Source organism: Leptonotus elevatus, chromosome 19 (genome assembly GCF_054856555.1).
Source record: "Leptonotus elevatus isolate MCC_2025b chromosome 19, RoL_Lele_1.0, whole genome shotgun sequence".
NCBI classification, from domain to species: domain Eukaryota; kingdom Metazoa; phylum Chordata; class Actinopteri; order Syngnathiformes; family Syngnathidae; genus Leptonotus; species Leptonotus elevatus.
The window spans coordinates 10,914,797-10,937,928 of record NC_141257.1 but is presented as its reverse complement, the minus strand read 5'-3'; the positions used below and the strand labels follow the sequence as shown (position 1 = coordinate 10,937,928).

The 23,132-nt window shown below is 41.5% G+C and overlaps 3 protein-coding genes across 5 annotated transcripts; all 3 read right to left on the bottom strand.

Moving 5' to 3' along the window:
- Window positions 1-854: 854 nt before the first annotated feature.
- On the bottom strand, window positions 855-5,097 carry LOC147157918 (myelin basic protein-like). Of its 2 annotated transcripts, XM_086062962.1 has the most exons (6): window positions 4,863-5,097; window positions 4,561-4,656; window positions 4,234-4,260; window positions 4,008-4,028; window positions 2,694-2,777; window positions 855-1,926 (listed from the first exon to the last, which is right to left on the bottom strand). In XM_086062962.1, the coding sequence occupies exons 1-6, from the start codon at window positions 4,965-4,967 to the stop codon at window positions 1,876-1,878; spliced, it is 384 nt and encodes a 127-aa protein (XP_085919088.1). In that variant the 5' UTR covers window positions 4,968-5,097; the 3' UTR covers window positions 855-1,875. The 2 variants fall into 2 exon arrangements, with proteins under 2 accessions (XP_085919088.1, XP_085919089.1); XM_086062963.1 differs by lacking the exon at window positions 4,008-4,028 and having other exon boundaries at window positions 4,863-5,094.
- Window positions 5,098-8,258: 3,161 nt separating this feature from the next.
- On the bottom strand, window positions 8,259-14,494 carry LOC147157917 (catenin beta-1-like). 2 transcript variants are annotated; one of them, XM_086062959.1, is made up of 17 exons: window positions 14,325-14,494; window positions 13,341-13,390; window positions 12,581-12,790; window positions 12,252-12,502; window positions 11,944-12,182; window positions 11,656-11,857; window positions 11,374-11,518; window positions 11,162-11,265; window positions 10,950-11,084; window positions 10,650-10,853; window positions 10,417-10,575; window positions 10,145-10,264; window positions 9,909-10,059; window positions 9,715-9,836; window positions 9,571-9,631; window positions 9,267-9,462; window positions 8,259-9,161 (listed from the first exon to the last, which is right to left on the bottom strand). In XM_086062959.1, the coding sequence occupies exons 2-16, from the start codon at window positions 13,351-13,353 to the stop codon at window positions 9,272-9,274; spliced, it is 2,307 nt and encodes a 768-aa protein (XP_085919085.1). In that variant the 5' UTR covers window positions 13,354-13,390; window positions 14,325-14,494; the 3' UTR covers window positions 8,259-9,161; window positions 9,267-9,271. The 2 variants fall into 2 exon arrangements, with proteins under 2 accessions (XP_085919085.1, XP_085919086.1); XM_086062960.1 differs by lacking the exon at window positions 14,325-14,494 and adding an exon at window positions 13,545-13,896.
- Window positions 14,495-14,995: 501 nt separating this feature from the next.
- dync1li1 (dynein, cytoplasmic 1, light intermediate chain 1) lies at window positions 14,996-22,338 on the bottom strand. Its single transcript, XM_086062961.1, has 13 exons — window positions 22,051-22,338; window positions 21,733-21,806; window positions 20,823-20,939; window positions 20,519-20,749; window positions 19,354-19,508; window positions 19,093-19,186; window positions 18,757-18,892; window positions 18,497-18,608; window positions 18,247-18,306; window positions 18,113-18,157; window positions 17,945-18,032; window positions 17,756-17,878; window positions 14,996-16,131 (listed from the first exon to the last, which is right to left on the bottom strand). Exons 1-13 carry the CDS (start codon window positions 22,146-22,148, stop codon window positions 16,013-16,015), a joined length of 1,452 nt encoding a protein of 483 aa, XP_085919087.1. The 5' UTR covers window positions 22,149-22,338; the 3' UTR covers window positions 14,996-16,012.
- Window positions 22,339-23,132: the final 794 nt, after the last annotated feature.

The following is a 23,132-nucleotide window of genomic DNA, read 5'->3' as shown; positions in this document are numbered from 1 at the left end:
GAAAATATTTGTGTTGAGATATTAAAAGTATGGCAAACATTTTTCAGTATTTTGAGAAGGCAGAATTTTTAAAAATATTTTTTGTGATAAGACAAACTAATACTCTATTTTAATTTATAATACTATAAGAGTAATGGCAAGGGATTGTGAAGAATTAAAACGGCTTTTGTTACTTTTGTTGTTTCAGTTCAGTGGACATTATGCTGCTGTTCCTGGTGTGTGCGCCTTGGCCATCTGAGGGCATTACACAGTCTAAAAACAGTTGGGTCAAAAAGGGACCAACCCAACTTTTTTTGATTATTCAATTTAGCCAAAAACGTGGGTCAAAAGAATAACACACAAAACAACATATAATTGGATTGCTTTGTGGGTTATTAATTTAATGTGACCCAACTTTTTGGGTTAAATAATTAAAAAACAATTTGTGTTAAATAACTGAAGAAGTTGGGTCGCATCAGTTTTTTTTTTCAATTTAATTGGGTTATTAAATTAATTAATTAACCCACAAAGCAACCCACATTTTTGATCCAACTTTTTGGGTTAAATAACTCCCCAAAAAATTGTGTTAGAAGTTGGGTCGGTTCATTATTAACCCAATTCAATTGGGTTATTCATTTTACCCAATTGGGTTATTTTTACCTAAGTATTTTTTAGAGCGTAAATATAAATATATTCTAGATTGAGCCATTTTCAGATCCTTAGTAAGCAGTACGAGTTATGTTTGCGTATGTTGCTCATCCATTTGCTTGAATATTTGAATATCCATTGTTCAAAGGGTTGCAACACCGCAACGCCTCTGCTATTCGTAGCCCATCAATAGATTTCCCCTCTGTGTTAGCATTAAGATAGCAGACTGAGGCCAAATTTTGTGGTTTTATTGTGAAGTGAGTTGAGTTCATTGCTACAGATTGAAACCTGTGCAGTAATACTAAAATGACAGTATTACTGTATAAACAACAGACAGTTGTAAGACTTATGAACATTTAATGTAATAATGCAATTTAATACATATCAAAGAGAAAACTTAAGCTGTGTTTATATTTCAATTAGGCTGCACGTTCAAGCCTTCGTAAATGACCAAATCAACAAAGTGTTAATTTATACAAATACACAAACGCGCACCCTTCTCTTTGGCGTTGACTTATTAAAATAAGCACATAGAACATCTTAGAAGTGGTAACAATATTCACAAGAAAGACTTAAGTCAACAAATTACGTCCTCCCTGATCACTGAACTCAAAACATGTTTTGTTCTACCTAAAAGCTTTCAGCCACTTGCAAACGGACCATCGGATCAACAAACCTCTTTCTGTTTTCCGCAAACCACACAAAACGTTACGTCATGAAATATAATGAACTAACTGTGCATACCAACAATTTGTGAAGCTGGGATTAGTGTGCAACAGTGCAATTAAAAAGGGCATGTTCACTAGATGTATTTACTTCTGACATGTACTGTACATGATTAATCATTGAGGTGTAACAGTTAAAATTCTTACATTTTGACAAGAAACACTTTTTGTGTGTTTTTTTTGGTGAGGCACACAAAGGTTCATACAAAAAAAAAAGCCTGACACCACAAGACAGATATAGAAAACCATCTACAAACATTAGCACCATCAGACTATGATAATCAACAGGGACATTTTTCTTTTACAGTCATATGTATACTCAAAGCTTGACCAGACTTGAACAGCTAAATAAGGACTTGGACGAGACCGTCTCCATCCGTGGAGAGCGGATACAGAAATCCCGCGTTAGTGTGTTAACACGCAATGGTTGTTTGGTTGTGAGTCTGCCGCCTCCCGATGTGTTGCTCCCCCGTCATGTTGTTCCATCTGCTTTGACTTGTTGCTTTTGGCCTCAGAGGAGAGCTCAGAAGATGGTGCTCCAGCGTTTGGGGGGTGGGCGGGACTTGGTGTCTCCCTGGGGACAAGAAGGCGTCAAACTGACTATATAACCAAAGATTGGTTGCTAAGAACCAACTAGGGGTGGTTTAAAGACCCTGTAAAGTGAATTAAGAGATGATCCTATAACATTGGCTATCTGTGGTTAGCTAGCGAGCTAGCTTTGTCTACCCCTTGAAAACTTATTTTCTCTAGAATCTAGATGATACCGTTTACAAAAACATCCAAGAGCAGCCTCGAAGCCTGTTAGCTTGCTAAATAGCTTTCTAGCTAGCTTGCGAGCTAACTGGTGCCTAGTTTGATTTTTATTGATTTTGGAGCTTACAGTACTTTTTTAAGCATTCAAATTTGACAGGGTTGTTAACACTCTTTTCTGTGGCGTGTCAATTTTCGAAGATTTATTTTCACTTTTCAGGGACTTTGAATTTCCAGTCAAACGCATGCTGAGAGCCATGACATTAAGATGTGATTGTCATAATTGTTCACATTTAGTGGGATTCATCCAAATGGAGCAAAAATAAGTTGGTGACATTATACATTAGAATGTTTGATTGATGAATGTGTAAAAAAGAAAAAAAGTTAATTATGATGACATGATGCTGCGCCTCGCCAGCCTAAATGAGGGATCGTTAGCTATCTGCTACTCACTGATTTCGGATGAGAGCGTCACTGGTGTAAACACAGATTGGAAAGCTTTAATGAGGTTCTCCACTTTTAAAGATATTAATATTGGATGTAGAAAGGGGATAAAAAGAGGATTGTCAGGGGTGGTTGAGTGTCGCTCACCAGGTTGAAGAGTCTGGACAGTGTGCTTTGCTCCCTGCGTCGTCTGACTGGTGACTTTGTGCTCTCTGCACGTGGCGACGAAGCCTAGAAAAACATGTGGCGTGAGCTCAGCCTACAATCAGCTTTCACCTAATTCCTCCACAAAAATTATATATTTTTTGGAGTGAGCCGAAACTGTCTACATTCATGTGTAACATGTAAAATCCCAAATGACAGCTCGGGTCAGGACTCTCTGTGAGGAAGTAAAATTATGTGAGAATAGTGGATGATGAAAATTGTATGCTGAAACAACGGCAACCTGCAAGAAAGAAAATGAATGACAAGTGTCTGCCTGACGTGACTGAAGTGAAGGAAGTACAAGCAAACATCTGACACGTGAGAAGAAGCAAAGAGGATGCAGATGGTTGGATGCGTCCTCTAAAGTGAGAGAGAGGTGTGAGTTTATCGAGAGGAGAAGACGACAAGATGTAGGCCAGCCGACCCTAAAAGAAAATGTTTATCGGTTGTGATGCAGAAATAGTTGAGTGGTGTCAAAGTCACCCAGAAGCAGAGTGTCACTCTGAGTTGGAAGCAAACAAGGGGAAATTGAAATTGGAACACAACCTTAAATAAGGCAAAACTTTGTTAGTTTTACTGGTGAGTCAATAAAAATATGTGCTGGAAATCACATCTCCGCAATTTACATTGTTTTAATCTGATCTATGGGGGATTTAGTTGGTTTTAGTATTAGTTTTATATGAGCATTTGTTGAGTGAAAGAAATTTTTTATAAAGGGTCATTGATGCGATGAGTATTTATGTTCTTAATATAATTGTAGTTAGTTTTAAAAACGTAAATTGTATTTTGTACTAGTTATGTTAAAAATTAAAAACTTGTCTTTATTTTATGTTAGCGAAAACGTAATTTTTTAATTTCATTTTGTACAGTCAGTGTAGCCATCTGTCTATATTTTACTGCCTCCCTGGTGGCCAAAGACCAGACACACACATACAGAAGGTACAGCACAATGTGTACTGAACTGAAACAACAACAACAAAAATGTGGCAAAAACGATTTAATTTCTTTACATTTTATTTAATCATTATTGTTTTGTTTTAAATGACAATATTAACGAGTCATATTTTTCTTCTTTCTGATATGTGGTCAAGTAGAAAATATATGAAGTCGTCGGGAAGAAAGCAGTTTAGTGGCCAAAAGAGAATGGATGTTAGCAACATTGTGCAAACAAAGCATGCATTTTAAAAACATAAACATTGCACTCGCACGCGCACGCAAACAAAAGTTAATTTCAAAAAGTGACTTTGTTTGACATACCAAGCCAAAGACTTCCCTCCACTGCAAAAAGAAAACAGTATTATGAGGAGATGATTATTTGTGACAGTTCTCTCTGTGAAGTTGGCAATGCCGGCCCCATTCACTTGGATTCGTTTTAAAACAAAGCATGCAGCATGTTCCCCTTTTTGGTGGCCTGAAAAGGTAAAGCTAACAAAATGCTGTGAATCAAAGATTATCAATTAAACACAACTAATTTTTGACGTACCTTTGATTTAGGACGAGGCGAGGAAACCTGAGGAGACCACAAAGAAGAGAGTAACAATGAAATGTGAGGATTTAAATCATGATTTTACATGAATACAATATGGTGTTCCTCAGGGATGACTTGTTTGCCCACTAAGATTTATTTTACTGTGAAATATTATTTATAAATATTATTCGCTTTATACTGTAGGCATATTATTTTTCATCATGACCAACTACATAATTTTAAAAAGTTTTTCCAAAAATATTTTATTTCACAGGTTAACACAATTAAGACTTTTTTTTCCCGCATCTTATGCATTTGATCCTTCATAAGAAATAAACATACAATGTTGCGGAAGAACTGGACCACAGCATTTTCATTGGTCCTGCGGCGGGCAGAGGACTGCTGGGGCGATGCGGCCAGGTGACCCCGGAATGACCCCTAAGAGGGACAGCAATTATCATGCGTGATAAAAAGCAAGAATCTTTATGTAGAACATCCAAACATAACATGACAATATGAGGGAAAAATATACTTGACTATACAGTTAATGAGATCTCAGGAAATAGCTGTATCAAAATGTTACCGCCTCAGTTCAAATCACATCTTAAATGATGGGTGGGGAAAAAAAATGCATTGCTGCCCACCTTGCTCCTTTTCTTTTTGTCCCCTCCAAAGATCTTGCTAAAAGAATCCATGAGTCCCGGGTTCTTCTTCTTCCTGCCAAGCCCTGAGGTGCTCGCCGTAGCCATGCAAGTTGCGCTGAGCCCGAGTGGGGTTGGTCCTCTTCAGACCTCTCGGTAAACCTCTGTAAGGTCCAAAGGCTTCGGCGCACTGCTTGTTTGTTTGCTGCTCTTCTGATGCTCTTGAAGGTGTTGCCCGACCAGTCCAGTTGCACCATGGGACATTGGACATCGGGGAGGGTGAGGTCCATCACTGGCGTGGGTCCAAGCATTCTTTGGTGCAACAGTGGCTGTGTCAGTCGCTGTCGCCCTCCGTATGGGTCGGGCCATTGTTCCTCTTCCATCTGCCTTAGTTCGTCCTCTGGGTCAACAGGGAATATCTAATCGGCCTCAGTTGTCTTAATAGTCAACTGGACTGGGTTGGCATAAGTGAAGTGACTATTTTGGAGATAGTAAAAGTTTTAGCCTGACGTCAACAATATTATAAATACATACAGTATGTTCTGTATACACATCGAACCATATGATTCATCCCACCCAATCACCAATCAGCCGGTTATAATGGTATAACACTCTAAAAACAGTTGGGTAAAAAACAACAACCAAATTGGGTCAAAAATGGACCGACCCAACTTTTGGAGTTAATCCACAAAGCAACCTCATGTTTTTGCTTGTTTTGTGGGTTATTCGTTTGACCCAACTTTTTGGGTTAATTGAATAACCCAACTGAATTTGGTCAAAAATGAACCAACCCAACTTTTTGAGGTAGTTAATCTAAAACGCTGGGTCAAATTAAATAATAACCAACAAAAGAACACAATTTGTTGTTTTGTTTTGTGGGGCAGTTATTTGACCCAACCTTTTGGGTAAATTGAATTGGGTCAAAAATTAACTGACCCAACTTTTTGAATTATTTAACACAAAAAGTTGGGTCAAATTAAATTAATAACCCACAAAGCAACCCAATTTTTGTTTAGTGGGTTATTCATTTGACCCAACCTTTTGGGTCAATTGAATAACCCAATGGAATTGGGTCAAAAATGAACTGACACAACTTTTTGAGTTATTCAACCCAAAAAGTTGGGTCAGATTAAATTATTGACCCACAAAACAACCCAATTTTAGTTTTTTGGGTCATTAATTTGACCCAACTTTTTGTGTAAATTGAATAACCCAATCCAATTGGGTCAAAAATTAACCAACCCAACTTTTGAGTTATTTAACCCAAAATATTGGGAAAAATTAAATTAATAACCCACAAAGCAACCCACTTTTTGTTGTGCGGGTTATTCATTTGGTTGGCCCCTGTTTTTAGAGTGTGACAATGACATGCAAATACATACATGTTTTGGTTTCTAAATCTCATGCTGTTTGCTGTGGTGCTGTTGGTTTGCAAGTCTTTTGGCTACAGCGTCTGGCAGACAAAGCCGGTTCTGTTATGGCCCAGAGTGACACCCAAGCAGCATCAGAATATTAATATTTTGGAACAGATGACTTTTTGTTTTTGATGAGGCCTCTTTGGGAAATGTCTCTTTGAGTTAAGATACATGTGGTGGTAGATAAATATTACACTTGCATGTCTACAGCTGTGGCGGGCAATTGCTCTTTTTTTATATACGTATATTTTATTTATTAAGATAGTCTACATAACTTCAGTGCTTTGTGTGTTTGCTTGTATTTAATTGATTTTAAAAAGTACATGAGTAAATTGGGAAGTAATCACATATTGCAATCGCAATATTGATTGCCGAAAAATCGAAATTTGAGAAATTCCCTTCAAATAGTTGGCTACTGTGTTTCCAATCCAAACAGTAAAAACGGGGTTAGCCATGTTAGTTCACTCATGTCACACAGTACACACAACTCCTTGTGTCTGTCCCACTGGCCTGACAGAGGCAGGGCGCAGGAATGCCCGGGGTGGGTTGACCACATATTGCTCGTGCATACAACAGAGACTCGGATTTGTTCCCGGGGCGGGAAGGTGGAGGAGGAGGAGGAGCGTCGGGTAGAGGGGACAATGGTGTCCTTGCAAGAGAGAGCTGTGGGACATACACACGGCAGATATCTTTGAATCCCGGCAGGAATGTGGATCTCCACCGAGACACCCACCCGGGCAGGCAGCTGAATATCTGACACTGGGGAGGGAGAAAAGAATTCCTTCTTGTTCCTACAGGATACCAAAACATGGGACACTTTGGTGTCTTTTACAATTATGGTGGAATCATTTACAACATAGACATAGCATCTATCTGGCAGCGTTATAATGCTTTAAAAATTCAGACAATTGTAGTGAAAAATGGTCTTCTGCCTCCACACAATAAAGGAAGCCATCTGCTTTGATATTTTCGCCACATTCAACAAATGATAGTATTGTACTTGAGCCCTCTCTGCCAAACGTCCATGGAATCACTGAGGTTTGGAGCACAGATCCAATACACGATTGGTGAAGTCTCCACGCAGTTAAAGACGTGGACTCTTTATTCATAAAGATGAAAAGAAAGTGGCCATTGTGATGCGAGAAGGCATTGTTTCATTCAAGGGAGGAAGCGCGGAGATGGTGACATCAGCTACTGGGCATCATTGCTATGCTGTCATCTGTACAAGCTACACAGGTTCAGAAGAGGTCAGCCGGGGTGACTGCAATGCAGAAAGGCTTGAATACGATTCTCAAACATGGCCATTCAATAGCATCATGCAATTATAATGCATAGTCGATATGGTTTCCAACAATGGCAGCACCAAAGGCGTTGCAATCCAAGGCCTACATAAACTTTTATTACTGTGAAGTGCAGGTTCCCCATTTGCACAGCAGGGGGCAGCACACTTAGAAAAACTAGAACAAATATTTTCATATTGTGTACATTTAATACCTTATATTAAATCAATCAATGACAGAATTATTGCTCTATTAAACGGTTGTATATAATATGAATCAGAGTTATTCGACCATTTTAGATGCTTGGAATTTGACAGCCACATACCGCCACCTACTGGCTCAATAAGGGACTTGCATCACCGAGCTTTTGACAAGTTGGTCTAACTGCACCATTAAAAATAAATGTATTACCTTACACTATATTGTGTCAGTTATTAAACAATTATCCATCATTTAGCACTCATTCTTATTAGGGTCATGACTCATGAGTGAGCTGGAGCCAAGCACAGCTGACAAAAGTGGGACACCTTGTACTGCTCACCAGTCATTTCCAAGATTTAAAAAATATATAAATCAGGATAAATTCATACATTTGGCTGTTATATTTCCTCCTTACAAAGACAATATATTTGCAGTTTGGAACAATCCAGTCCTGTTTAAAAAGCTAAGCAGTACTCGCCTACTTGAAATAAGGACAGACAAAATGAAATAAAATGACTTTATTGTTCAGCCGTGTCGCAACCTCGTCTCCAAAAGAAACACAGCAGGACTCTCAACTGGTTCATCAACCAACTTTTCTATCTCACACCCAATGATAGCATACAAAATAGTAACCTACCAGTGAATGTATATAAAACACTTTTCTCTAGATTTATCCCCAACAAATACCGCAATTTGACCAACATTTGATCTCTTTAGAACATGTGACACTGAAATTTTATGCTTAAAGAAGCACATGTTAAGAATGCATCATCTTCCATTTTTTGATTATAAAAAAAAAAAAAAAAACCTACACAATGTTACGCTTTAAGTCTGAGTACAACTGATTATTAGTGTTCTACACATTCGGCCATAACAAAAAAAAAGAAACATTGTATAATATCACTATAACTTAACACTACATGTAATATACGTTTGTTAAAAAAAAAATACAGATGATTAGCATTGAAGACAAAATTAAGATGGCTAGAGTGAAGGCAAGCTGGGTCAGTACCATGACAGAATGAGTTATACAAAAAAAAAAGTAGAAATAAAAAAAGAATACAAAAAGTAGAACTGAAAAAGGATAATACAGGCAAGGCTATAACATGTGTCACCAACTTTAAGATCCAATCATGTGCACTCAACCAAACAGGTAACCTGCCCCGAGACCTCCATCTTGTGATGTCACATCGCTCCCGGAATCTCCCAACCCCACCCCTTGCCCACCCCCCCTTTTCAACTTGCTATAACATTCCCATGGCAGCCATCTGTTTTCTGGTGTCAGGCACTTTCCACGACCCCTTGATCCTTCCTATACCTTCACAACTTTACACAGCCAATCAAAACGCTGCTTCAGACAATACAGGTTACAGGCCAATCACAACGCAGGCTCCATCAGAAGACAACTGTAAAAGAGCACAGGACAACGTTTCAACATTGAAATCGGTTTCAATGCTACAATTGGCTACGCAGTGGAGGGTAACGTGCGGGGCGGAAGAAGTCGCTCTCACCAATCCTACAGGTCGGTATCGAACCAGGCCAGCTGGTTGCTGTCCATAAGGTCCTGGCTGTGACCGAGGTCTGGAAGGGGATCGGTGTGGTGGCCCAGGTCGGGCAGAGTGTCTGCGTGGTAGTCGGCCCCCTCCATCATGGGGTCCAGCAGGGTGTCTTGACCGTAGCCTGCGGGGTAGGCCCGGTAAGCTCCGTCTGCAAATGGGGGAGTGACACAAAAACAAAAATCAGTTTGACTTTTTGTCACGGCTGCCTAACTAATATTTGGACTCAAAGCAAAATAGTGTGGAAGAGAGCACTCACCATCCTGCCTGTAAGCCAGAGGGTCTCCCTGAGCCCCCATATCCAGTCCAAGATCTCCAGTCTGAAAAAAGAAAAAAAAATGAAGACAATATGTATACATGACCACATCAATATGAATAAGAAGTTTACAGATCTTGTATGCACCTCATTCCAGGCCAGAGGTTCAGTTCTGAACAAAGAGCTGGTCAGCTCCACTGAGAGACGTTTCTTGTAGTCCTGGGGCTTGTCTTCGGACATGCGGAACAGTACAGCTGCCGCGTATGTGGCTACAGGAAAGAAGGAGGAGTTACACAAGTGGCAGCCGGACCCAAACGAAGGTTGTTTGCAAATCCACTTACCAACGCCTTCGTTGCGAGAGTGCAGCAGCTCCGTGAGAGGCGCGGTGGCTCCCTCGGCTTCGATGGCCTCGGCGGCCTCCTTGTCCTGAGCCAGCTCGCACAGCACGCCGGCAGCCACGCGCTGGATGTTCTCCACTGGAGAATACAGCAGCTGGACGAGAGCACGACAGAGTCACAGCAGGTTAGTGTGCAACCCTCGACAACTCTGACGCCTTGTGGTTTGACTTTGAATTCACCTGGACAAAGAGTGGAATGGTGTTGAGTCCTCTGATGACAATTCTGTTGTGGACGTCCCGTGCCAGGATGTGCAGTGCTCCTGTGCAGCCTTCCACTATTTCTTCCATACGCACTCCTTCCTGTAGATGAAGTCAATTAATTTAAATGTGTCAGGACAATTGTAATATTTTTTTATTTTCGAGGGGGGAGAGAAATAATCAAATTTTTCATTTTAAGGTCTCCTATCGCCAGTATGCACTAAACAATGCTTTTAGAAGGTCTGGTTCCCCACCACAAACTGCTGCTGGTTGCCTCCCATGCTGGTGCGCCTCTGGGTGTCCTGGTGAGCCCTGACGAGCAACTGGACCAGGCGTGGAATGGCTCCCTGCTCCCGAAGAGCGCTGTGGTTGGCCGGGCAAAGGGCCAGGTTGCGGATCAGCCCAACTGTAGCCTGGTTAGCAGGAACACATTTGAATGTGAAGTCAAACTTGGGAGAACTTGGCAGCAAGTGAAAATGTAGAAGACCTTGATGAGGGGCCAGTGAGACGGCGGGTGCAGCAGTTTGACGACCACGGGCAGGCCGTAATGAAGGCGCACGGCGTTCTGTGCCATCTCCGCATCCTGGTGGCGGGAGGTGAGGTGGCGCAGGGCGCAGACGGCTGGCTCGGTGATGTCCTCTCTGTCTCCCGCCCTGAGGACTGTCCTCACGAGGGCCTCAATGCCTCCAACCTGATAAAGAGACGACACCATTTGGTCGCATAGGTCAGTTGAGAGAAACTGACTTCAAATGAAATAAATGAACACACAAAAGAAAAAGTCTTATACCTGGCAGACCATGAGTTTGTTACTGTAATTGTTGCAGGTCAGGTTGGAGAGGATGCCGGCGGCGCACGTCACTACGTTGATGTCATCACTTCCCAGCAGCTGGACCAGGGTCCCCAGTAGACCCTCCATTCCCTCCTACAAGACGCCGAGTCACATTTTGTCATTCCTATGACGTGGAAAACTTGCCTTTAGGAAGATGATGTGTACTGTACCTGCTTTGTGGCAGCATCTGAAAGGTTCCTCAGAGTCCAAAGGCAGTTCTGGACCAAACGTTGGCTGGGGTCAGTCAGATGGAGTCCCAAGGCCTGCATGCCACCTACACACAGAAAGCAAAACAAAACATTATACACCATACTATTAATACTGTATAATTTGCTTCTGTATTTGGTTCTTTTTGCAGATTTTCCACCTGTAAGAAACTTACCAGCTTCAACTATTGCAGGTTTGTTGCTGGAGCAAACAGAGAGGACCTTGAGCACTCTGCTTGTAGTCCACAACAGTTTCTCATAAGTGAAGGTCCTCATGATGTTGACCAAGGCTTGGGGACCACCGCTGGCCAGAATAATCAACTACAACGAAAGATGTACATTTCAGTGATCGGAAACTACTTTGACATCCTGTCAAAACTTGTCGTACTTTCCAAATATCAGTCGGCATTTGTACACAAACTAATCAAGTCCACAAAGAAAAACACTGTCCACAAGACCTTGCTTTCCTGGTTGCCATAAGCTAGAATCTGCAGGCAGTCTGTTGTGATGGCGAGGAACTTGACGTTGGTGTTGGACAGCAGAGCCACCATCTTTTGCAGTCCTCCAGCGAGGCGGACGGCCATTTTGGCTCCTTCCTGGTGCAGCAGCAGGTTGTGGAGCGTGGTGATGGCGTAGAACAACACGCTGTCCACGGGTGAGCTGCAACACCGTTCAAACGATTACAAAATGCGACACATAAGACTTGCTCTACTTATGAATCATGATTCCAACCATGATTTACTGACCCCAGCATCTTGACGAGGGCAGGGATCCCTCCGGACTTGAAGATGGCAAGGAGCCCCTCTCGGTGGTGGGAAAGGTTGTGCAGGGTTCCGGCGGAGCAGCGGGCAGTTTCCACATCACCGGTATTCTGCATTGCTCGAACCACGGCGGAAACCATCTGCGGCGAACGCATCAGCGCGTGGCGAGAGGCCTCCTTCTTTGACAGCTGATGCACCATGACGGCTGCCTTGTTGACCACAACCTGCAAGAAAGAAAATAGTCAGTAATCTGTCGTCGTCGTCGTTGCATAGCGAGTGCGCGTCAAGCTTACCTGGTCCTCATCGTTGAGCAGTTTGGTAAGCTCGGGGATGGCCCGAGTGGCCAGCTCAGCATCATCTTGGTAGTTAATGAGGTTGACCACGGCGTGCTTGAGCATCTGCGAAGGCTCCGCCAAACGCTGCACCGCAGTGGGATGGGCGGCATCGAGCTGCGTCGGCGGAATCTGGATGCCTTCCTCCAAGGTTTCGGGGAACATGGCCGCACGCACCCGCTGGGCACGGGTCATGGCATAGCCTTCCATGTCTCATGGTAAGAAAACATCATCACAACAAAAATAATGGCGACAACCTATTGGGATGATGTTTGTGATGCAAAAAGTACCTGTTGTCTCAGGAGTGAAGGGCTGATTGAACTCCCAGTCGTACAAAGCGGGATCGTCCTCCTCAACGTCAGGGTTTCCTTTGCCGCTCAAAGACGGCGCGGTGGTGGTGACTCCAGACTGAATGCCTGAGTCCAGGTAAGACTGCTGCTGCCACTGGCTGACTGCAGCCTTACTGTCTCCCATCGCCATGTCCAACTCCATCAAATCAGCTAAAGGAAAGAAGAAATTTGAGTTTTACAAGGTTTTCTTTAGCATCATTCACATTAAACAACGAGTATATGAAGAAAACTAGAATGGTACATTTTAAATGCAATTCAATCTGTTACCGTTTGCACAAAAGACTGTACCAAACTCAAACCAAGGTAGAATACATGCCGAACCATGACTTCTGTTTACACCCTTTAATGATAACACATTTTTGTGGTTTTGCCGAGGTCCCCTGAAGGGAAGGGAAGCATAGCTCTGATGTTATACACGATGAAAACAAGCACCCTTGCTCAAAAGCTGTGTCGTAGATTATATAATGTCATGTTATGATTACTTGGCACGATGGGAGAGAAAAATAACAGCGAAACTGAATGCGAAATTTATGTCATGTTCAAAAATAGTAAGAGTTTTTTTAAACTGCATTTTATTTAACAAAAACACTTTCATCACAATTGGTACTTGGTATCAGCGAGTATTCCAAGTGCTTTACATAGTTGGTGGTGTCGGTTCATCCCTAAAAAGTATCAAGACATTCTGTTTTTCAAAACTTACACTGGGTAGCCATTGTTCTCGCCTGCCCTCGGCCTGCTCAGCAGCTAGGTCTGGGTTGAAAAAGAAAAAGAAAAAGAAAAAAAAGGCAGTCACACAAAGGAAATACAAACAACCATTCCTTCAACACGGCGTTCTACTTGGCTACGTTACACGCGATCGCAGCGTTTCTCGGTTGCAAAGCAACTGCCCTTTGCACCAATTTACCTGCGCCAGGTCCCCCTCACTTCAAATGCCTGTTTTGCTCGCTAAAGTATCTGGGAGGGGGGAATGCCGAGACTCCACCTCCGACCGAGAAAGCAAAGCGATGGGTATTTCCAGGCCCGAACTAGCACAATTCACCATTGAGCGGCAAAGCACTTCAAAGGCATATTTCTCCCCCTCCCCCGTACCACGGCCAAGTTCCGACCTAGCAGCCTGCCTGTGGGTTTCCGATGAGAAACTACCACCTCCGCCCCGCTTTTGCTTCCATGACTCCTCCTAGTTGTGGTGGGGACAACTACACACGTAACAGACTACCTAAACAAACCTCAACACCGGAGTTAAACAGCGGGCAATAATTAAACGTGCGAATGTTTTTGATTGCCATTAACGGCGTTACGGTAATCTTCGTTAGCTTCCACGGCTAACCGCTAGTAGGATATCTAGCAAACGTAAACAAACACAACTGGGAGCTTTGGTGTCAAATATTAAAAGTGGTCACTTGTAGTAACACTAAAAATGAGTGTCACTGTTATAAATCGAGTCTAGTATTGCAAATGTGATTTTCAAACAGGGATTATTGTCAGTTTTCGTAGCTTAGCTAGCCAGGACGTCTGAAAAGTAGATCCGGCCGCCACCATACTAAACCTGCCGTGCTGCCAGCCAAAAATCAGAAAACCTCACCGGAGCCCCCTCCCTTGCCAAAGATGATTTTCTCCCAGAAACGGCAAAGTGACGCGGTGTAAATAACATACATACGAATTATACGAAGCAAAATATCCATACCAGAATCCAATGGCACCTCCGTCGTTCCTGTTTGGGGGAAAAAAATTCTCCTTTAGCTTGGGTGAAAATTTGAAGGGCTGCTAAGTGAATCAGCCGAGCAAGTCCGAACCACACCCGCTCTTCCTCCGCCGAATATATTGCTTCCGCTTGCACGATCGAGCAACAAGATGGCGTGAGGAAAATTTAAGTATTCTGCCGCAATCGGAAAAATAGTGCGCCGTTAAAGTTGACTTAAAATCATTATCAAATTCGGTGGTACTTTTTGCTATTAAAAAAAAAAGGTTCAAAGGCGTAGTCTCTGACAAAAGACGTGTTAGCTGGAGCGGTTGAGGAGGGCGGGGCATACTCATTAGAACGGAATGTGACTCATTAGTGACATAATTAAGAAGTCTATGTCATTAACAGGACAGTATATGAACTTGGTTGTCAACTTGTCATAGTACCATCAACAGTGCTGCAAATTACAAGTGGAAGATGATCCAGTTAGAAAATTAACTTTTGTAAATTTAATTGTCAACTGTGTAAAATTCTCGAAAATATGTAGGCATTCATGTCTTGTACACGAGTCAATGACCACAAGGATGATTTAGTTTGACCTGAAATAGCAAGTTTGTCTTCCTTTTATTTAAATTAACAGTTATGAAGCATTATTGAATAACAAAGAACACCCATTTAATGTCTCCGAATAAATACCTTTATTTAACCGATTATACAAACGGCAACACAGAGCTCTGAAATAACAGGACCGATCAGCAAGACAATGACTGTACATTCTTGATGTGACCCCGAATCATGGTTTGACAACCACTGCCCACCCACCACCCTGCCTATGGAGTCACTGGTGTGTCATTCTGTACATATAAAGCTCACCCGCCTTTTGCAGTTCCTGTGATAGTATCATGAAGGGAGTTTGGTCAAATGTCAATGTGTGCGCCATGCTAGACTGAATGAAATCTTTTTTTGTTTTGTTTTGTTTTTTTGTTCTGTGGTGTAGTGTATTTCAATGAGTGTAGTGTAGAGCATAGTCATGTTTTTGGTTTGCAAATAGAACTCCTTCAACATACAAATAGGTTGCACTTATGTCCTTCATTTTATCTTCCACTCGACATACACACATTCTCACACACACACACACACACACACACACGCGGGTATCTTTATCCCTTCTAAAAAAAAAAAGTTCAGGCAATGATTTTTGTTCTCACTGGCTTCCTCTGCCTAAATCACTGGCCACACAACCTTATCTAAGTGCAGTTTCTATCATAAAAAACACTAACCAAACCATCACAATTAATGGATGGATAACACCTTCACTATCAGTCTTGCAATGAATATTTTCAAACATCATTCCAGCCTACAGTCACGTTGGTCCCCATACCCAAGTAACCATTTTTGCATTTACAGTGACACATTCTCCCCCCCCTGTGTACAGCCAGGTACGAAGGTTTGGAAGGGTGGGGGTGGTTTTCGGAAGAGGGTATGGAGAGAGGAGACAAGTCTCCATGTGGAGTGTGAACGATAACGGGTAGAAAAAAAACTAGATGTCCACAATTTCTTTTTCCCTTCTTCCCTCTTTTTTCCCTTGCATATCCATGTGTCAGAGCAGAGGGAGGGAGGGCAAAAGAGGCGGGGTGGGTGATTGAGGGGGAGGAGAGAAGTCGAGCAGGGTGATCGAAGTGTGTTGGTCTTCATGTGTCTTGGCCGTCGGTGGCGGGGGTCTCGTTGGCATTAGGCAAGTCCAAGTCCGTCTCTCGGTTGGATATGCGGTCTAGCTCCGCCTGTACATCACTCAGGCCCAGTTTGGAGCCTGCAGCCGTCGCGGTGAAACACAAGTTGTTAGATTTGCAATGGAGAAGAGTCACCTCGTCATTCTTTGAAGCATGCAGAATCACAATCAGCCAGTGCAATAATTAACAAAACATGTCCAAGTCATTGAGCTGCAGGGGGTACATTTACACATGTTTACATTAGGGCTGGATGCAATATATGCAACAATAATACTGCAAAAATGATGTTAAAAGTTTTTGTAAATTTGAAATGTGGTTCAATAAGCATATGCTTTAAAACACAACAAAGTTACACATTGGAATTTGTATTTAAAACATTTTTAACACCCTTTTACTCTTAAAATGAGTATTGGCTCCAAATATTGTTTATCAGCCTACTTGAATACTAATAATCAATATCGATCCTAAAAATCCATATCAGACTATCAATAACCAAAATTGCCTCTGACCACAACTAATTAAAAGGGAAGTCAACCTTAAACATTTCTTGACAATAATGTGTTATATGTCACCTCACTAGTCTAAACATGACATTCTGATTAATATTACATGTATGGAATATGAGTTTTGCAGCCATTTTTTATCCATCTCAGTGGGCGGCCATTTTGCCACTTGCTGTCGACTGACGATGACATCACAGTGCTCAGATAACAGCCAATCACAGCTCACCTCTTTTCTGAAGCTGAGCTGTGATTGGTTGTTACCTTAGACCTGAGTTTTTATCAATATCAGAAGGCGGCCATTTTGCCAGTTGCTGTCGAGTGAAAATAAGCGGCAAAACTGCTGGATTTTGCTGCTTAACTCATATTCTACTAACACAATATTAACCAGAATATCGTATTTAGACTAGTGGGACTGCATAGAGCATATCATTGTCAAGACACACACACACACACACACACACACACACACACACACACACACTAGATTGCTAATTAAAAAAAAAAAGTATTTTAACATTTCATTATTTCAACAAGACTATCATTTTAAAATAGATACTTCAGTGTCCATGTTGGCCAGCCATAATTGGAATCATGTGCAACGTGCGTGGCACAAGTAAATATACAACAAATGCAATGCAACATGCTCTAAAACAATAAAAGATGTTGCTTACATTTCAGAGCTACCCTCTTTTTTTATACAATATGCTTAAGCTCCAAGTTCTTAGTTTATGCAAATACTGCTCACAAAATGGGTGCAGTTGTGGTTGGATCCTTCATGCTTGGATGGTGATAAAAGATTCAGCAAGGAGACGGGATTATAAGAAAATAACACATATATATATATATATATGTACGAGCAACAAATTATTGGAGAGTGTCTTGCTCACACACACCTTATCGGGGCCAACATCCTCTGACTGGGGCACGCACATACACACGTTGTGAGTGATGTTAACAGTGAGATCGGACAGCAAAGACGAGGAATGTGGTTAAACAAAAATGAGGGGACACTTCACGATTCTACTCTGTGACAGATACAAGGACAGAAATGTGATGATGGTGCAAAATATTAGGGATTGGAAGAGAGGAGTGAAAATGAGTAATGGTTTAGGATTTTGGGAGGACTTGATGCTCGCTTATTTTGATCAAAATAAGATAAAAGGTCACAGAAACCACAAACTGCAGGTGCGTGGATGCTCACCTGATTTGCGTACGGTCCCTGGAGTGTTGTTCCCGCCCCCTGGCGATCCGGCTCCTCCCGTCCCTGCTTTCTTTGTCAGTAGACTGTTGAAGAAGTTGGCCAAGACCCCCTCACTGGTTTGACCTGCACCAAACGGGGATTAGCCAGAGTAAAAACAAACCGTTTCATGCTGGTGGCACATTTGTCTACCTGACTGTGGCATGGCGTTGGCGACGTTGGCGGCGGCTGAACGGTTGCTCGTCCGCGGTGAACCTGTGGGTGCTCGGGTTGTCGTGTCCTATGAATATAATCAGTTTCGCTCTAAGTCATGGACTTTTTGTGGGTCAGATCCATGCCAGGGAAAAAAAAAACTCTTACCACTGGTCGCCCTACAGTAACTGCAGGCTGTTTGGCGAGCAGAGACTAAAAAAAAAACAACGTACAATATAAATTACGATAATGTTAGCACATTTACTAAAACAAAACAATTACAAAATTAAATGTTTGCTTACCTGCAATTTTACCAGAAACACTTGGTCATCTTCCGCCTGAATCTCCTTTTCATGGACAATCTGATTAGACGTAGAATTTTCATAAAAAACAGGTTCATAAAAAAAATTGAATAAAAGTTCAATATATTTTGTAAAAGCAGACTATTCAATCAGACATCACTTTTCAAACCTTGAAAATGCAATGATCGAATTGAAAATTCATTTCAAGCACCTGTGGGATCCCACACCCCCAAAAATGTATTTTGCTGACCTTTCTGACTGGTGGTTTGACGATCAAATCCTCAAAGCCGTCATCTGTCTTTATTGTCTGGAAGTTCTCGTGAAGTATTGCAATCTTCTTTTCATTGTCCCAACCTGAGGGACTGAGAGAGGGAGGTTTAAAAAACATTTTCGTTATTTCTTCATTATTACATAAAACCCGTCACACATAATACAGCAAGTAAGCGAGAGATACAACCTCAAGCAATCAATACGTGTGGCTATGGATGATATAACGGAACACGCACTTACATGAAGACTGCATCTCTTTCCACCACTTGTGCAGGGCAGTGGAATGGAAAGCCGTAAAGTCTGTGGACCAGATATTTATACAGCACATCGAGGTTCTTCATTTCTTTCACTGATGTATAAATAAGAGACGCTCCATCTGTCACTTCTGTCAAGGTTGTTTTCAAATATTTTACATTTTTTTAACATGGCTTAAGAATTTTGGGTCAGGCAAACTATCTTTCTGGAAATCATTTTTATTTTATTTTTTTTACATGACATTTGAATGAAATTGTAATCATTTTAAAATTGACAGCATTTTGGGGGGAAAAGGAACAGCGTTGAAGTCATTAAGGATACACTGTAGACAGAACTGTCTGATGTGCGACTGGATAAAGTCCAGGTGTTCGTCTCTGTAGTCGTGCTCCTTCTCCAAAGTGCTGATGGCATCACACTGCGAGGACAGACGGGTCGGTGTCAGGTGGAGGGCAACGGGTGACAAATCAGCACTGAGATGCAAGATGTATTTATTGCAACTCTCACAACAGAATTACATAACCAAACTCTGGTCCACACTGTATGTAATTATTAACTACATTTATAGACAGTGAGCGTACATACCTTAGTGCAGACCACGACCATCGGTATTCCCAGGTTGTTCGTGAGTGTGTTGTTTCCTAATGGCAGCAGCACGCTCTCCTCGTCATCAGCTCGCCTCTGCGGGGTTCCGTCATCCCCGCTACCTGGCTCTGTGTATTCCTGAAACTGTTTTACAACTACACACAAGACATCATCCACATAATTAACTCCCTCAATGCCATTGACGGCTATAGACGTCAAAAATTCATTTGAACTATTTCTATTAGTAGAACATTTTTTTCCCACTTTTGTTAACAAGAGTGTAGAACCTAGGAAAAAATATTGTACATTTAGAACAGATACAAAATTTAAGTTAACTAGTGAAGTCATGCAATTAATTACGAAAAATTTTAATTGCCTAACTTCCCAAATTTCAAAGTATTTTCTTCTTAAAAAAAAAAGTAATTGTAATTTTTTTTAATAATCTTTTTTTTTTTTTAAAGAAAAGATTATCAAAACTCAGGCGATTATTTTTTTAAATAATAATTAATCGCATTACTTCACTAGTTTACATATTTTTATCTGTTCTAAATGTACAGTAAAAAAAATTCTAGGTTTTCATACTCTTGTTAACAAAAGTGGGAAAAATGTTAAACTAATAGAAATAGTTCAAATGAATTTCTGACGTCTATAGCCGTCAATGGCAGTGAATGAGTTAAAAGGGAAGTCAACCCCCGAAAAATTATTCTTGACAATGATGTGTTCTATGCAGCCCCACTAGATATTCTGGTTAATATTGATTTAATTAAGCAGCGAAATCCAGCCGTTTTTATCCATCTCAGGGAGCGGCCATTTTGCCACTTGCTGCCGAGTGAAAATAACATCACAGCTACTCAGGTCTCAGGTAACAACCAACCACAGCTCAGTTGCAGAAAAAAACAGGTGAGCTGTGATTGGTCGTTGCCTGAGCCCTGAGCAACTGTGATGTCATCTTCACTCGACAGCAAGTGACAAAATGTCCGCCCCCGAGATGGATACAAATGGCTGGATTTTGCTGCATAGCTCATATTCCACAAATGTAATATCAATCAGAATGTCATGTTTAGACTAGTGAGGTAACATATAACATATTATTGTCAAAAAAATGTTTATGGTTGACTTCATCTTTAAAATATTAATAAATGTATTGTATTTTCAGTTGACTCACGTCTGTGCTCGAGCTCCCGCAGCGTTTCTGGAGGGACCCGTAGTTTGTCGACGTGTTCCCTCGCGACCGCGGCCCACTTTTGGAGCGAGTCCAGCGCGTTCCACGGCCGCGACATGTCAACCGTTATCAGCAGTAGCGTGTTGCTGATGGCATCTACCGGTACAGCTACTCCTTGTAGACCTTTGTGGTACAAGTCTCCGTCTAACACCCATGCGTTACACCTCGTGTGGTCTAAACAAAAACATCAAAATTAGACAACAATACATTTTGAGGTATTCAATTAAACTGCAAAAAGAAATAGTACCGTCAATGTCGTCATCATGGACACTGATGTAGAGGTATTCTAGACCTCGCCCTTTCATGTACTCTTCGACTCCTTGTAGCCTGGCAACCAAGGTGGTTTTCCCTGAGCCGACTTCCCCTAAACACACAAACGCACACTTTTGTTTAGGCATAGTAAATACTTTCTGTTATATAGTTTGTGTTTTCAAATCATATGTATACAGGGTTGGTAGAAAGTAAAAAAAATATTTTTTGTATCACTTAAGTCATTACAATAGCATTGTTTTTAAAGAGGAAATCAATCCAAAAATGTTCTTTACAATATGTTGTATGTGCAGTTCTGACCAGAGTGCTGTACTGTAGCTTTTATAATACGATTATTACAATCTTGAAAAACACATAAGGACATCAAGTACCATTCTTTAAATATGTGCAAACACTCCTAAGCTTCATTTTGTGCATTTGTATTGGCTTCAAAGCCAATTTTATTGTTGTTGTGTTGACAAGGATGCATCAATTCCTCCACTGTGCTTGCCATAACCACTCATGCCAACAGAGGGACACCATGCAGCATTGATGTTTTGATTGAGAATAAACTTGACTACCAGTGGCCTGTGTGCCACGATGCACATCAATAAACTGGCTGATGATTATCCAAGGAAAGGGATTAGCCCTGCATGAGCGTAGAAAAGCAACCGTAGGGCGTTTGTTTTGTTTATTTTCAAGGTTCGCATCCTCTGCCTCAGCATCACCTCTCTTGTTGCCACTAGCATGCTACAATGACTTGCAGTGTACTGCAAGTCTATCACCCGTCTCTGTGTGCAAACCTCAACAGATCATCACCTCAGAGGAAGCTAACGTTGATTCTCGATGCATCGGTACTTGTATACATTCTAGTTATTTGATTGCATTTGCACATATACTATACCCACCCATAACCAGGACATTTTTCCCGGATGGTAGTTTTGATCTTGAATGGGTTGACACTTCGCTCAGGATAGTCGACCTGAAGACACAAGACGCCGATTATGCCACAACGATTCATTATTCATTTATGAGACTGAACGACAGGCTAAGTAAGGTTAGCTCGTTGCACTGTCACCAGCCTCCTTTCTGGTACTGATGCTAGCTAGCCTCGTTAGCAGGCGGCTAGCTGTCAAACCAACCTCCTCGCCGGAAGAATTGGGCTTCAACGCTTCGAAGCACCCCCGCTATCGATGACCTGCATTTCAAAGAAAGCTCACACGCACCATAAATTCTGCCCGTCATCTTCCTCCGGGTTCTCCAGCGTGGTCTTCGATCCAGTTAAGGTGGAGGATAATAATGCACTCCTCCCAGTAGTCGCCATCTTCGCAGGGTTGTCAACGGAGCAGAGTGCCCGGATGTGCCATTAGCTTAATGTTAGCCTGGTACACTGGCTGCACTGCACGGTGGGGCCGGGGCGTGGTCGTACCGCACAAAGATGGGGGCTCCCTCACTCCAAAATACGATATGACCTCATCCTCAGAGTGACAAATCTGACCCAACACACACAATCACATTCTACAACAGAGGTGTCCCGAATGCATATATTTGTTCGTGCTTTTTGGATATCTTTTTTTTTGTGGGCTGGTGTCCATGTGGCCTCATATAACGCTTAAAACCCAAATCGTTTGATCATATAAAGCCCATTACGCTTTATAAGCTTCTTTGAAACCTTTTATTATGTTTAGACGGCATGATAAATTCTAGGGCAAACAAAATATACAAACGCACATTCATCACATTAGCCAAACTTGCAGTACATGCATTAAAATGCAATTATATTGGGTGCCCATAAAGTATCTTTACAATGGAATACAAATTATTCACAAGTATGAGATATGTTGTATTTTAAGTAAAAATGGGAATGGTGAGCCATCAGGGCCAACCAGGGTTTCCTGGCCTACACATTCAGAAGTACTGAACAATTTACACAAATTGAGTACATTCTAATATTTGTTCCATGAAATTATATCCACAACAGTACATCCTCCTAATTTAGTAGAATTTCTCTTGGACTAGATTTTAAAATAATCAATATCATCAGCATTTTTTTCATCTTCTCATTGGCTGGTCATAGCAAGCCAAACTCGACAAGCAAAACATGTCTACGTAGTAACTGCACACATTGATAAATACCTTCCCTTCTAAGAAAAAATCCCAACAGGAACCACTAGGATTCCCGTTCTGTCTCCTGTTGGTCATTATTTTTAGGGGTGTGCAAAAAAAGAAGAAGCGATTCTCATAATAATCACAATTGTCATTTACTATAATTCAGAATCAATATAAAATATCCCCAAATCAATTTTAT

Excerpts from the sequence above, each read along its gene's own strand:
- LOC147157917 (XM_086062959.1), bottom strand. Across the intron at positions 11,266-11,373 it reads ACCTGCAATAGTTGAAGCTG|GTGGCATGCAGGCCTTGGGA; the intron begins GTAAGTTTCTTA and ends TTCTGTGTGTAG. Across the intron at positions 9,463-9,570 it reads TCTGGCTTACAGGCAGGATG|ACGGAGCTTACCGGGCCTAC; the intron begins GTGAGTGCTCTC and ends CCCCATTTGCAG.
- dync1li1 (XM_086062961.1), bottom strand. The coding sequence starts at position 22,148 with ATGGCGACTACTGGGAGGAGTGCATTATTATCCTCCACCTTAACTGGA. Across the intron at positions 20,940-21,732 it reads GAAAAATGTCCTGGTTATGG|GGGAAGTCGGCTCAGGGAAA; the intron begins GTGGGTATAGTA and ends TTGTGTGTTTAG. Across the intron at positions 20,750-20,822 it reads CCATGATGACGACATTGACG|ACCACACGAGGTGTAACGCA; the intron begins GTACTATTTCTT and ends GTTTTTGTTTAG.
- LOC147157918 (XM_086062962.1), bottom strand. The coding sequence starts at position 4,967 with ATGGCTACGGCGAGCACCTCAGGGCTTGGCAGGAAGAAGAAGAACCCG. Across the intron at positions 2,778-4,007 it reads GGAGGGAAGTCTTTGGCTTG|GCTTCGTCGCCACGTGCAGA; the intron begins GTATGTCAAACA and ends ATGTTTTTCTAG. Across the intron at positions 1,927-2,693 it reads TGTCCAGACTCTTCAACCTG|GGAGACACCAAGTCCCGCCC; the intron begins GTGAGCGACACT and ends TCTTGTCCCCAG.